The sequence below is a fragment of the Armigeres subalbatus genome, chromosome 3 (genome assembly GCF_024139115.2).
Source record: "Armigeres subalbatus isolate Guangzhou_Male chromosome 3, GZ_Asu_2, whole genome shotgun sequence".
Taxonomy (NCBI): domain Eukaryota; kingdom Metazoa; phylum Arthropoda; class Insecta; order Diptera; family Culicidae; genus Armigeres; species Armigeres subalbatus.
In genome coordinates this window covers 361900095-361915788 of record NC_085141.1, presented here as the reverse complement: position 1 = coordinate 361915788, position 15694 = coordinate 361900095, and the positions used below count along the sequence as shown (strand labels likewise).

The window sequence follows — 15694 nt, the reverse complement described above, 5'->3', positions numbered from 1 at the left end:
GGCCGTTGTTGTTCTCAATTTTCTTGAACGACGTTGGATTCGTCCTTCCTTCTGGATGCAGGGTATTCTATGCCGACGATGTCAAGATATTTGCTGTTATCCGACACCATGCCGATTGCCTGCAGCTACAGCAGTTCATCAACGATTTCAGCGAATGGTGCAGTAGAAACTTCCTTACGCTGAGTTTCCAAAACTTAAACTTGATTAGTTACCACCGAAAGCAAAACCCAATTCATTTCGATTACACAATTAACGATTTAACACTGCAGCGTGTTGATACAGCACGGGATCTTGGTATTATGCTAGATTCAGCTCTTACATTCAAAACGCATTATTCGGATGTTGTTACTAGAGCTAATAGACAATTGGGATTCATCTTTAAGATCGCCGATGAATTTTGGGACCCTTTTGCCTGAAAGCACTGTATTGCTCACTAGTTCGATCGATTATCGAATTTGGATCAGTTATTTGGTGCCCGTATCAGAGAGTTTGGATATCTAGACTGGAAGCCGTGCAAAAGAAATTTGTTCGCTACGCCCTACGTCATCTTCCTTGGAACGACGCTGTTAACCTACCGCCCTATGAACACCGATGTCAGCTACTAGGATTAGACACTCTGGAGCGTAGAAGATCGATAGCTCAAGCTGTTTTTGTCGCGAAAATACTTGTAGGTGAAATCGATTCTCCTGAAATGCTTGCTGCTCTTCGAATGTATGCACCAGAACGACCACTACGAACCAGAAACATCCTTTACCTTCCACCACGTGTTGCAAATTATGGACTGCACGATCCTGTTCGGTACATGTCATTACGCTTCAATGAGTACTACAGTGCCTTCGACTTCAACTCCACGCCCAACGCCTTCCGACTACGGCTGGTGCGTATTTTACGCAACGGAATCAGTACTGGACGATGAATCTAAAGATGCATTTATTTTAACACTAAGACCATTCTTATTTTTATATTGTATTTGTAGTTTTAATCTGTTATGTATATGTCGAACCAGCTTTTGTAATGTTTGTTAAAAGATATGGGGTTTTTATGCCTCTTTCAGTACAGCACATCGCTATCTCAAATAGGCTTTTCCCCATCCCTATTTCATTAAGACATTTTTTGTCAGATGAAATCAAATAAAATAAAATAAAATAAAAAAATAAAATAAAATAAAAGAGATCCAAAAACTGTAAAGCAGATTTATGCACAAGTAATTCATGGAAACACAATGAAATACGCTCAAACTAGATACGATTAGAGGACATTGCGATTAAAAATCCTCAGTTTACATCACGCATTAAGATTCCCCCAAACACGCGCGACGCGACAGTCGCGACGCGATTCTATCGCTTGGCGACAGCGATTTTGTCGTCGTTGGTATGGAACCGTTAAAGAATACTGCCTGCAGCGACCCAACGATAGAATCGTGGCGACTAGTTGTCGCCGTCGCGGCGATGAAATCGCTTAGGTTTGGGGGAGCCTTTAAGCTATAAATAGTACAATGAATCTGAAAATTAGATATGTATTGACTAAATCGCACCATTACTAGAAATAGAATCGCACCATTATGAAATTCAACTCTTATGTTTGTAAAATAAGGTATATCGAAAAGATAAGCTATGACACACATAAAATTAACTGATAAGTTGTAAAACTACAACAAAAACTGCAATTTTGAAATTATATTTCAACTCAAATACAAAACATTTAAGAATTCGGCATCACTGCAATCATATCGTTACGTATACCCACGAGTAATAGTGTGCGTATTTTATGTTGGAAACAGTATTATTGATATAGGCATAGGATTAACCGATTTTGAATGTTATTGAATGATGTTTTTCAGCTAAATAATCCGGCTCTCTTTAGCCGTGCGGTAAGACTCGCGGCTACAAAGCAAGACCATGCTGAGGGTGGCTGGGTTCGATTCTCGGTGCCGGTCTAGGCAATTTTCGGATGGGAAATTGTCTCGACTTCCCTGGGCATAAAAGTATCATCGTGTTAGCCTCATGATATACGAATGCAAAAATGGTAACTTGGCTTAGAAACCTCGCCGTTAATAACTGTGGAAGTGCTTAATGAACACTAAGCTGCGAGGCGGCTCTGTCCCAGTGTGGGGATGTAATGCCAATAAGAAGAAGAACTCCTATAATGTGATAAAAATTTCATTTTTGAAGTTTTTGAAGTTTTTGTTTTCAATTGTTGTTTTTGTTCAAAATTGTTCAAAACGAGTTGTTTTCAATTAAAAATTACATGAGCCGAACATAATTATTCTCATGTTTCTTGATTATTGGGTGAGAAATCAATGCACTTCATTGCTTATTGCTATTGATATAGGAACAGAGATTTAACTACACTCAGTGGAGGGACAACACTCCCCAGAGACAACATTTTTATAAGAAATTTTTTTTCGAACCCTTTTAATTTCAAAAAATGTTCAGAAACTAAAATAACCCAACCTGACCCTCCCCCCCAGGCCAAATTTCTGGCTACGCCTCTGATCACACTGTACACGAAGAAAAAATGTAGTAGAATCAATCAGATTCTGCTTCAAATCAACAATATTTTTGCATTGATAATAATATTTTTGGTTGATACAACCACAAATAGGGTTGAATCAACCATATACGATAGTTGATTAACTCTCATATATATTTGTTTCAACCATGCTTTTCAGCTGTCACTGTCAAATAATACATCAGAAAACAACAATATTCATGGTTGTTTTTACTTTCGAAAATGCTGCGAGACTACTTTATCGACACTACGATGACATCAACAAAAAATTGCGACAGAAATGAAATCGAACTATTTCCATGGGGTGTGAGAGTCATACACCTTACCTCTGCTCCATGCTTACTTCTTGTAGATGGAATGATTTATGTTGATCAGTATTGTGTACTGCAACTGATATGTATTGCAAATACTATCTGAGTGTATTAGTTTTAAAGTGCTTGATTCAGCAGCAGGCAGCGCTGCGCGCAACACTGCTGCTGCCTTCGTGTTTAGAATAAACGAGAGCTGAGCTCTCTTCTGCTTCGACAGCCTAACGAACAACACGTTCTTTTTATTATACTCCCGCGAAAATCCCTTTTAAACAGTGTGTAACTCGAGATATAATAGTGGCGATTATGCAGTTTATCCATATTACGGAAAGGTTGTCAAATCAAAACGATATTATTTTTGTTTCAATCATGCGATGCAGGATTGAAACACCAATAATGTTCCATTGAACTAAGCAGTGAATCAGCGTTGAAGTAACAATTTTGAAGATTGAAACAACTACATATATCCACGTTGTTTGATGCAACAATCGAAATAGTTGTTTCAATCATACAAGATTGTTCTGCGTGTATAAAATGCTGTCGAATGTTAATGTCAAAAGAAGTGCAGTGTGAACCATCCAATCATTTCACACAATGCAAATCTGACGTCATTCACTGTGCGGGAGAATGGACAAGTTAACACTTTGCAATGAAACACAAGCACTGACTGGTTTTCTGCTCGCCGCTGCCAGCATTCAGGCAGTAACATATGAGGGTAAAAAGCAACATGCAGTTAAATCGTTTATTAAAGAAGTTACATTTTGCAGCGCCACCTGTGGCTAAAATTAAAGCTACAAATTTTCGCCGTTCGATGCGCTATATTTTTGTAAAATTTATTCCCGAAGACACTGATACCAACCTTAAAGTGGTAAAAAAAGTTCACGATTTTCGCCAAACGCACCACTGTGGTCCCGAAAAACCCAGATTAATCCACCTAGCGTTGATGGTGCCTTTCTCGCATTTAGTTAAGACACCAACCTTATATGGAGTTTATATGGTCCGATGTACCATTTTCTTCATAACTTTTAAACGCAATGACCAATCGTTATAAAATTCAATAGCGATCAACAAGGCTTTGTCCCCTGTCGAATGAAACTTGTTGCGAGAAAATCGGTTAAGGATTACTATGCGAAAAGTTGTCTAATGTTTTTTATAGTTTTTGTGCACACACATACACACACATACACACGGACAGACAGACATGTGCTCAGCTCGTCGAGCTGAGTCGATTGGTATATAATACTATGGGTCTCAGAGGCTTCTATAAAAAGTTCGTTTTCGGAGTGAAATGATAGCCTTTCGGTACAACTTAGTTGTACGAGAAAGGCAAAAAATAGTTTTTAGCTTCCACTTTCATCAATTCAAATTATTTTCAAAAACTGTCTTAGCAACGCTTTACGGTCTTTTGGTTACATAAGATGGTTAATAGCTTCATTTTCAAGCATAATATAAGCATTTTTTCAATCATATTCTGAAAGTATACATTCAGGCCCATCAAAATCATAATACAGGCATACCTGGACAAACGGACACAATGGACTCACGATTAGATGGACTGGCAACGACAACAATAATGGTAATGGAAATCTAAAAACAGATTCTGTGTGGATTCTGCACAGAAGAATACCACAGTAAATCTCGGCACAGTAGCGGTTAAGTAACACAGAGTGCCTAAACAAATAAATAAAGAAATAAAAAAAATATTATACTATTATTTTAAACAGTTCGAGGAACATCTGAAACAGCAGATAACATACTCTAAGGATAATGACATGTTGACGCGTCGAGCGATGTGGAGCGTATCCAAGTACGCACAAAGCCGATTATCAGCAAGTAAACAGGAGTTCTCTTGTGTTCAACGTGTCTTGGACACGTTCGCACACGCACACGCGTGAGTATGTCATCGGCATAAGAGTATTATCAGTAAGGGTATGCGATAAGACACTTTTTCCTGACGAAACGAAACGAAACGAAATTTAAAATGTCTGTATTGATTCGAAACGAAACGAAACGAAATAAATATTTTCTTTCGAGATTTCGAAACGATACGAAATCAACGTCAATTTAATTCGAAATTTTTCGAAACGAAACGAAATTTCAATTTTTTCCGCGGAATTTTTGTTGAATTGATTTTACATTATGTGCGCAATTCTGATTTCATTTTCTCAAAGTCAAATAACTGCTTTGCGATCAATAGAATTGTAGTTACAGAAGAAGCAGTCTGTAATAAATCGCCGTGTGTGCATTTGTGCCGCTTTCAAAGAAATTCATCGTGGAATGAGTGCTCGCAAATGTGATCAATTTTATATCAGTTCAGCTTTATATCAGTAAGTATGTATATAAAAATATAGGAATTGTGTGATTTTTTTTGTATTCTGATTCAAATTCTATTTTAAACCTTATTTCATTTAAGACTTATGTTTATGCTGAAGCATACTTCATATTCATTTATCAGCGTGGTTTTATGGTATTGAGCTAAATCAAAACCAGAATATACGAATATAGTTTATGCAGATAGAGAATTGCTAATAGCATACATTTGCTCACTAGACGAATCCTCTGCACCTTTCTAAAATGCACAAAGATATGTCTTTCAGATTGTGTTTCAGAAATGTGATCGCAAAGTTTTTACGACTACAGTTTGCCAGGTATGAAGAAATCTTTTCAATATCATTTTCTTCCAAATTCATCTTTTTTATAGTAGGCTCGGAAACCCATAGTCTTTTATACAATCAACTCAACGAACCAAGCTATTGTCAGTTTGTCCTTGTACATGTGTTTGTGCATATGAGGCATGCAAAAATTGTTGTCAAATTTTCATCCTCAACCGACATCAATAAGGTACCAGTCAAAACGATTAATGCAAGAGATGGCGTTTTTTCAATGGTAGTAAAATCGAAATTTCATCACTATTGGACTACTAATCAGTGCAAACTAAGTGCAGGAGACAATCTTTTCACCTCATACTTCATCCTTATCACTACTTTCTTCAAAAACACCACCATTTTCCATAAATTTGCAAAATACTTGATTTTCCCATACATTTTATCGATTTGCAACTACCATTCTTCCATGAGTTCATGGTGGAAAATGTGAAAATCTCAGAACATAAAGTAGCAGGCTTAACAGCACAGATAGAAACGGCGGTATCGCCACTCAGTGACGAGTACCGTAAACATGGTGCACGGAAGGTTGTTGTCTACACTTTTTACGGCTGCTGCACCCTGGAAGTAAACACCATCGATGTAAACAGTCGGTCCCCCATTGAGTGCAAGAAACAGCTGCTATGGGCAGTATGAGCCAGTCACGCCCTTACAGTCAATTTAGGATCAGGAGAGGAAAATTTGTTTGATACTTATTATTATAAGATAATAAGAGGAATGCTCTGCATCTCCGTGAGTGCCACGGGAAAGGAATGCTTTGGTTTGTTGAAAAGGTAATTCATGTGAAGCCACCTTGGTAAACAACTAAATATTAATTGTGAACGAAGTTTTTTTTTTTGAAAACTCGAAGACGAAAACCGTGTTTCAAATCAATCCAACGCAAAATCATGTGCTTCGTTTAACGTTTTTCTTAGGGCTAGGGGTTCTATTTTTCCCGGGGATCAACTTCTATCTATCGTGGAGAATGGTATGAAATAATAATTTAGGATAAAAATATACTTTCGACCTAAAGGGATCGATGCTTGCAAACATTGTCCTCATATAATAAATGAATTGTTGAAAATTCTGAGATTTTTTCTGTTCAGTTGGAAAAGCGGTAACTCTTTCTGCAAAACGTTCGCCACTTCATGAGTATTATTTGGCGCTATGTGCTACATTTCCATAATGTTCGCATTCATCCTTGAAAAAGACGACATTGGGAGGATTTGTTCTATCATTTGTATTGTTGCCGGAGAGTTTCTAGCATTAATCATTCTGAAACTCGCCCATATATACAAACAATCTTTTGGCCAAGGTTGATTGAAATACCGTTTTGATTAATATTACGAAAATTTGAGCATATTTCCTCTTTAAATTTAGGGTATTTGAAGTAATTTTTGAAAATACATGTTTTAGAAAATAAATTGCCACAGAAAAAAAAAACAGACTAGCACTTGATGGCCATACCGTACTTTCAAGATTAAATCATTCTTTCAATCAAACTAAGTTTTATATTTCTTAGAGCATTAAAGACGCCTAAAATTGCGGCACGGTTTTGTTGTAAGACAGTTGTAATGACCTCAAAACCTAAAATCTGTTTATTTTTATACTAACTTTTAAAATAATTTGGAAAAAGCCCATGATATATTCAAATAAAATATTATAGTGACATATCTAGAAACTAAGAGTATACGGAACATAAGTCTGTTCGGTATGTGAATCAAATTAATCATATTTTAACATAATAATTTCCCATGAAATTCTGCAAACTAAAGTGTACATCCCGGGAAACGGGAATCCCGGGAAATCGTTTCTTGAAATGGAAACCCTACTTAGGGCCTTCTTAACTCTTAAGCTGTGCTTAGTCATGCGCTGAAACCTGGTTTGAGGTATAAGAGGTGAAGAAGTTGGCCTTTAATAAAAAAGAGGCGCTCTAAAAACAATTCACAAGGGCCTCAAGAATCCGCGCCACAACTGTGCCTCTTTGAAAAAGTTGTACTGATAATTAGGAATAGCCAATTAGCCAATAAATTAATTTCGATAAAGTTGTACTGATCTGATTCATTCTGATTACATTTCGAAATTCCACGGAATTCCGTTAAATTTCGTTATATGCTAGTTTTTTCTAGCGAAATTTTTATAATTTTACGAAACGAAACGAAATCAAGAAATCAGATTTCGCCATGCTCAAATTCCGCGGAATTTCGTTTCGAACCACCTCAAACGAAATTTTTCGAAATACCGCATATGCTTAATTATCAGCAATAATTAAAATTTTATGGGTATGATTTTCTTAGAAAGCATTAGCTATATCCACTCGATTGAAAAATTATTATGTTTATGAATTATTTTATCTATCAAAGAAGTTCTATTTCTAGAAACCTACCCCATGTATTAATTCACCTGAAAGATAAGATAATATTTCCCCGAGGAGTAAATTAATTCCATCATGGGAATGGTGATTCATAAAATTGAATTTGCGACAAGATGTTTGACTGTTTAATTCAGTTTACAGTAAGTTTAGTTCCATTCCATCCACTTGTCGGTAACATTTTTTTTGAGAGACAAATTAGCAGCGTTTCTAAAATGAGGATAAATTTATTTGGTAGAAAATTTCCTCTGAGACGTCTTACTGGGATTCCCGACAAAGTTTATCCTGGAACAGTAGTTTTTCCCAAGGGTTCGTCCTTAGAAGTTTGGTCGAAAATACCATACAGGATTTCACTTGATATTATATCTAGACATGTGAAATTTGATCGACGGTGAGGCGTGATAGTTAATTTTCAGCCAGTGGTGGTGGCTTGGTGGCGGCATGAATCAATTTCGTGTATTACAAAATTTCCGCTAAATGTTCCTCCGGGAATTCTCCAGGAAGTTCCTCCAGGAACTCCTCCGGAAACTTCTCCGAAAGCTCCTCTAGGAATTTCTCCGCGTTTTTTTAAGAAATTCCTTCGAACATCCATCTTAAATTAAGTATTTCTCCGTTAATTCTTCCAAATGAACCATAGAAATTCCATTATTTTCTCAATGGTATCTTCAGTAATTAGCTCAGGAAATCTGTTAGAAATTTCCACATCTCCTTCCTAGAACTTCCACCAGAAAATCATTCAGAAATTCCCATGTAAACTCCTCCCGACATTCTCTAAGAAGTAACTTCAGAAATTCAACCAAGATCTCTTCATTAATTACTTCTTCACTCACTTAAATACTGCTTTACTCACGCCTCGGGAATTCTTCCGTAAATTCCTCGAAAAACTCTCCCGGAAGTTCCCGGATTTTTTTCTTTCGAAATTCTCCCAGAAATCCATTGCAAAAGTCGTCTGCAAAATCATCATTTCTCCAGATATTCTTACGAAAATTTTGTCAAAGCTCTTTCGGAATAACCTACAAAAATTCCCCTTGAAATTCCTCTGGAAATTATTCAAGGAATTCTCCCGGAAACTCCTGCGCAATTCTCAAAATTTTTGCGGGTACTCCCCTAAAATGTCTACAAAAAGTAATTCGCAGCAATATCTTAAAGCAATAACCCCGGAAATTCTTCTAGAAACTCTCCCACTTTTCCTCTAGAAATTCTTCTATGTATTCTCTCAAAAATTCCGCCAAGAATTTCTCTGGGAGTTACTCCTCCTAGGGCTCCTTTAGAAATCCCTTTAAAAGTTCCCCCGTAAAGTTCTTAAAGAATTATCCAGGAATTCGTTTCGGAATTTCTCAAGCTATTCTGCAGAAAATTCCCTTAAGACCTGCTCTGGGAAGTTCCTTTTTTAGGAAGAACTAGTTTATTTGTATACGCAATAGCGCCCGTGGTAAGTGTTTTTTTTTCAAATTTTTAAGAGTGATATACTATTTTCTGCATTTAAAAAATCAAAATTTTCAACCTCTGTTGTCTGTGATTTTTTTCATCAAATGCTGTGTCTGGTTGTCTAAGGTTGTCACTGGTTTTGTTTTCTGCATCTGATAGTAAAAAAGAATTAAAGTGTCAAATATTTTATTTTTTGTTAGAATTTCCCCGCGTGCTGCGTCTGGTTGGCTAGTCACCGGACAGACAAACAGGGCTATAATTCTTAAAGGAATTTTCCTAGGAGTATTCGGATGGATTTCTTGAAGAATTTCCTAAATTAAGCTTACACAACCTCACTTGATCAGTACAGTTGCTGATGAAGAATGTGTATAGCCGCCAGACATTCATACTCACGCTTCTCTAATGTGGACGTGTACTATACGTGTACTGTGGAAGTGTTGGCTTGAGAAATGGATTGCGAGTGATTTGACTATGCGTCCAATTTGGGAATCTCGAGCTCGTTCAGTAGCCGCTAGGTTGCGAAGGCCGACGGAGGTCCTTCGTAGCTTAGTTGGTTAAAGCACCACACAGAAAATAATAATGAAAAGTAAACAGCGCATAAAATTTGTCATGCGGATATTTACACTATTCTTCGCTGAAATGGTCCTCTTCCTAACAAGATTGCGTACAACTTGCATGCAATATAGATGATTCACGACAAATATTGTATACATTTAGGCTATATTCCGTGTTGAATTACGCTAATAATGATGTTCCATTTATGTGCATGATTGTTAGCGTAAATTTCAGTGAATTTTTCTATCTGTGCAGTCTAGCGTACTGTAGGGTCATGGGTTCGAGTCCCATCGAAGGGAAACTGGTTACCTCCAATACATTTTCCAAATCAATATCTTCCACATAACGTACATATTCACATATGAGTTTTCATAACAATATCCTTTCATTTCTAAAGACGATGGATTTGCTCAATGCTACATGTAGGCACCATTTCAAGAAAAATCTGGGTCATGCTGGTCCGCTGTGTACTAGATAAAATATAATTAAGCTTAGATTGCAGAGCCTTCTTACAAAATTTTGGCTTCCGAGCAGTTTTATAAACATTCCACCACTCTTAAATAAATAGAAAAGCAAAACAATTTTTTTCTTCGATGGTACGTACACTAAAATTCCGCAGGTGTACGCACTATCGAGGTATGCCTGTATTTCATTTGTCCATCTTTGTCCACTTTTTTCTATATTCATAATAATTTTTGTATGAAAAATCAGCTATTCCATGGGAAACACTAAAATACATTTTCGGAGACGAGCCAGCCTCGGGCTGAAAGTCTCCTTAATAAAGACACACAAAAAAACTAAAATACATATCTCTGATTTTCGCAATATTTGGACGAATAATTTTTTTTTCTTCGAAAATAAACAAACTCACATTTTTATTTTGTCCAATAAACTAATTTCAAACCAGGGTCTCTCGTCATCCTAGAAATAAGAATATTTGTGGCGAAAGAATTATTACCTGTGATTGAACTTAATAAAGACTCATCTCTTAAGAAGTTCCTTGTGAAAGGTTTCTTTATCTCTATAATAACTGGGTCAGGTTGATACTACTGACTGGTGCTATTAGTGGATATAAACATACAAAATTTACAAATTCATCAAACCTTGATTAGCATGTTTGGTGTTATTGGTGATAGACGAGCTCGGTGGTCTAGTGGCAACCGCTGCTGCCTTATAAGCAGGAGGTCGTGGGTTCATTTCCAGGCTCGTCCCTTTCCTACTTTGTATTTCTATCCTAGTTCGTTCTGTGTTTCACGTTCTACCAAAACGATTCCTACTGTTATAAGCTTCCATACTAACAATTCCAAAACCTTCCGTGTCACTTATGAGAGGTCGTAGAGATGTCCAACTAACCATCCTTTCCCTTCCTCAGCATTCGCAAGGACGTGGCCAGGACAGATCTCGACTATTGGAGAGTGCATTGCCTCCATCTAAGAGATAGTGATTCGTCCCAAAACAATAATTATGGTAACGGATGAAAGTGATGTTACTCTCATACAATAGTCTTGACTTGTACCAAAATGATGTTTATTAAATAATAAAAAATTGTTTATTAAGCAAAACTGAGACAAATATATAAAGCTCTTTTAGTGGAATGTATTCAACCGTTGAAGCAAAACTGCTTAAAATTAAATTCTCTACAACTTTGGAGAATAATATGATCTCCTACCTAACTCAAAAGATTAAAAAAAACATTTCTAAAAAAAATTCACAAAAATGACACCCTAATGGATCCTGGACTACATTTCAAATACAGTCGAACGAAACAATAATAAACTCGAACAACTTGAAAGAACTAGACGGCTATCTACATATTGAAGATGTCGAAGACGTAGTCTATCATTGTTGAACGGCTGTCACCCTACAGTTCCGTGTCAGTTCAAATCTTCCAAGAACATCTGTAGCTCGGGCATAACCGAACAGATGTGCGAGAGATCTCTACGGGATATCGCGGTGTTTGAAGGAAGATATATTGAGGCGGTACTGGGGTCTTCTTTTCGGATAGTCACCTGATATGCCACAGCTTCGGTGCCTGCCTTCGGAGCAAGATCGACTCTATAGTAAGAGTGCTGTTATTTTGATTCCTAAACTGTCTATGATCGTAAGTAAATTTGTAACATTTGCATTTCTTTAAGTTTTGTTTTGAGTTAGGCCTAAGGATTGTCACTAAATTGTTGATTCTTTCAATTGGCCAGCTGAAATAAGAAGAAAAATTAGAATAAATTATTACGTTGTTGTGTAGTATTGAGCAAAGTGACCACACAACAATATCACTGAAAAATGTTGTATCCGGTATGCCTTGTTTCTCGAACATAAAAATACGCAAATAAGTTGTACCTACTCCAAGAACAAGCAGTGTTAATGTTACTAGGAAAGAATTAAACCAAAAAAAAGTGTTTATGTATTTTTTATAATATTTTTTGTTTTAGAAAATCATTTAGACTTCCATACTCACAAACTTTATCCTTTCATTTCGATTTACCCAATCTAGGCGAATCGAGAAAATTAAGTTTCCTGATGTGATGTATTAGCCATGTTTCTAAAACGTAAAAACATTGCTTTGTAATTTATTAACAACAAAATTAAAAACATCAAGTTTGAAAAGAATACTTCGACATTTCCTCATAGAACCGATTTCATTTGTTTCGAAGGAAACGAATGCCTCAAAAAGGGGCATTTTTGAAGGTGATCTTCGCAGGGTCGGTAGCGTTGAAGAATATTATTGTTTCGCCTGCTAACGGTTATAGCAACAGATACCGAACGAACGAACGGTCACTCAACCGTGGCGGGATCCAAGCAAACCATGCTGGACCTATTTGTTGGTTTAGCATACGCAACTGTGTGATGGGCGGCAGCGTCTGTGTTGGTGGAGGCGCAGGATCGATAATGATGGTGGTGATGGGACTGTTGGCGTGGCACAATGATGTCAACGCCTGCGTGTTGACGAACGCCGTTAATTATTTCAAAAATTTTATGTTTTCTGCAAAAAAGGAAAACTTCGCTAATGCCTACTAATTTGATACAAATAAGCACCATTCCCAATCTAGCACTGATTGTGAGAAAACAAAACGGGGGAAAATAGATCGCATGCGGATGAAGCTGCCTCGCACGGATGGTCGATGTGGAATGTGTTGATTGTCTTTTTCAAGATTTATGCGGATTTTGTAATTCAGTCGATTTTTCAAACGATTTTAGAATTACCGCGTGTTGATATCCCGCAGAAGGTCGCATGCATTATGTTTTGGCTTTGATTGTAGAACTACGCAGCCCCTCGTTCAGTGGAAGCTTTTTCCATCCAATAAGAACACGACAAAGCAAACTGTCACATTCTTACACGTAACAAATGACAACGAATACAGGTGTCAGAAGCAGTTTGACAAACTGTTGGTAGCACAACAGGCCGAAATCGTCATCTATGTTGAGCTCATTTTGTTTACCCGGTTAACGTGCCGAAAAAACACGTATGAACTCCATCCTATCGCTAAGTAGGTTTATAAATCGGCATAAAGTGCTCGCCGATATCAGTATCACTGCTAGTAAAGCTCTGCACGCAAACACGCATCGAAGAAGTATGGAACTGAAAAGGGACGAGATTCTACTGTTGTTCGACGTGGATGGGACCCTGACGCGGCCACGGGTAGCAATTGACGACGATTTCAAACAGTTTTTGTACAAGGAGGTTCAGCCCAAGGCAACGATCGGACTAGTGGGAGGTTCCGATTTGGAGAAAATGTACGAACAGTTGAACGGGCGGGAGATCATGGAAAAGTTTGATTACGTCTACCCGGAGAATGGTTTGGTGCAATATGCGAAAGGAGTGGAAGTGGGACGAGTGTCTGTAGCGCTGCATTTAGGTGAAGATGTTTTGAAAAAGTTCATTAATTTTGTGTTGAAATATTTCTCGGAGTTAGATATACCGATCAAAAGAGGAACTTTTATCGAATTTCGATCTGGAATGTTGAACGTTAGTCCTATTGGAAGGAACTGTTCCGCAAAGGAACGACAGGAATTCTTCGAGTATGATCAAAAGCATCAAATCAGACAGCAAATGATTGACGTTCTGAAAAAAGAATTCAGTGAAGTGGACTTGACCTACAGCATCGGCGGACAAATCAGCTTCGATGTGTATCCAAACGGATGGGATAAAACTTATTGCTTGAGGCATGCCACTAAAGGAACCAATTTTAAAGAAATTCACTTTTTCGGAGATAAGACTGATCCAGGTGGTAATGATCACGAGATCTACAGCGACCCTAGAACAATTGGACACAAAGTTACCTCACCTGAAGATACTAAACGCCAATTGAAGGAACTTCTTAAAGTTTAATATAGCTAAGAACTGCCAAATGTAAGATACTTTGTTTTTTTATTTAAAATCAACGATTCAGCTTTAAGCCATTATACATTTGACTGGGGAAAAATAAATGCACTTTCATATCACAACACTGTTACATCATTTTTTTTCAATCGAAATCCTGTCACTCTCCGATAAATTTTGGCTTACGTTTCTCTGCGAACGCTTTCAATCCTTCCAACCGATCCTTGGTTGGAATAATTTGGGCGTAGCAAGCTTCTTCAATGGCACATCCGGTAGCCAAGTCCACTTGCAGACCCTTATCGATAGCTTTCTTAGCCATGCGAACCCCAACCGGTCCGTTCGGAACGATTTCCATTGCCAAACCCAAAGCTTTCTGGAATGCGGCATCCCCATCTTGGTTAGGCGCCACTGCATGGTTAACTATTCCCAACGACTTTGCCTCCTCTCCGGTGATTTGCCTTGCCGTGAAGATAAGCTCTTTGGCAATCGCCGGATTCAGGATCCGAGGCAGACGTTGAGTTCCTCCGGCTCCGGGGATGATCCCCAGCTTGGTCTCAACCAGGCCCAACTTGACATTACTGGTCACAACTCGCATGTCACAAGCCAGAGCCATCTCCAAACCACCTCCCAAAGCCGGCCCGTCGATAGCCGCAATAACCGGTGCAGGCAACTGCTCCAGATTGGTCATCATGAGGCGCAACTTCGATACGAAGCGTCCCACGTCCTGTTGGGTCATAGTGGCCCGTTCCTTAAGATCGGCACCGGCACAAAAGATTCCCGGTACCAGGCTACGCAGAATGACACAGCGGACATTTTTGTCGTGGGCGAGAACTTCGATCGACTCGAGAATGTTCTCCACCAGGGATCGACTGAAGGAGTTCCGAGCCTTCGGGCGGTTCAAACCCAGGACGGCTATTCCTTGCTTGTCATCTTCGGTGAGGTAGGTGAGCTATGGAGAGGGGGATTGTTGTCATGCAGTATGATGAAAAATGAACTTGTTATGGGTTCGAAATACCTGGAGTTCTTGATTGGCTTTGACATCTACTGTGGTGAAGCAATGTTTCGTAGTAGATAGTGTACGGATACTTCCTGTAGCTATGATGGATGTTTGAGGTAGATAATTGATAGATTTGACGAGTTGTAGAAGCATAGTTGAGCAAATTTGATTACGACGATGTTACTTAATGAGTGGATATTGTCAAACAGCACCACACTTACATAAGCTACTGTGCTTAGTGACACTAATGAAGATCAAGCTCTTGGCTGGTTCGTTTGATAGTTTGTGTTGTGCAGTTTAAGCAGGGATGGTAGGGGATAACATAAATTTAGTTTAAAATCATAAAAATAGTTTATCAAATAGTGCCTTTTAGAAATGATTTCCAAAATACAATACACGAGGATTATAACCAAATTTTGAATTTTTCCTGTGGACTATGAACATTAAAACAAATACTTCTTCTTCTTCTTATTGGCATTACATCTCCACACTGGGAGCCGCCTCGCAGCTTAGTGTTCATTGAGCACTTCCACAGTAATTAACTGCGAGGTTTCTAAACCAACT

General features: G+C 38.1%; 2 protein-coding genes across 2 annotated transcripts; one reads left to right on the top strand and one right to left on the bottom strand.

Moving 5' to 3' along the window:
• Positions 1–13199: 13199 nt before the first annotated feature.
• LOC134223424 (phosphomannomutase) lies at positions 13200–14258 on the top strand. Its single transcript, XM_062702560.1, has one exon. The coding sequence runs from the start codon at positions 13279–13281 to the stop codon at positions 14140–14142; it is 864 nt and encodes a 287-aa protein (XP_062558544.1). The 5' UTR covers positions 13200–13278; the 3' UTR covers positions 14143–14258.
• On the bottom strand, positions 14165–15392 carry LOC134223423 (methylglutaconyl-CoA hydratase, mitochondrial). The gene is made up of 2 exons (XM_062702559.1): positions 15149–15392; positions 14165–15082 (listed from the first exon to the last, which is right to left on the bottom strand). Exons 1-2 carry the CDS (start codon positions 15281–15283, stop codon positions 14294–14296), a joined length of 924 nt encoding a protein of 307 aa, XP_062558543.1. The 5' UTR covers positions 15284–15392; the 3' UTR covers positions 14165–14293.
• Between the last annotated feature and the right edge of the window lie 302 nt (positions 15393–15694).

Coding starts and splice junctions, on each gene's coding strand:
- LOC134223424 (XM_062702560.1), top strand. CDS start 13,279: ATGAACTCCATCCTATCGCTAAGTAGGTTTATAAATCGGCATAAAGTG.
- LOC134223423 (XM_062702559.1), bottom strand. CDS start 15,283: ATGCTTCTACAACTCGTCAAATCTATCAATTATCTACCTCAAACATCC. Junction 15,083..15,148: donor AAGCCAATCAAGAACTCCAG/GTATTTCGAACC, acceptor CCCTCTCCATAG/CTCACCTACCTCACCGAAGA.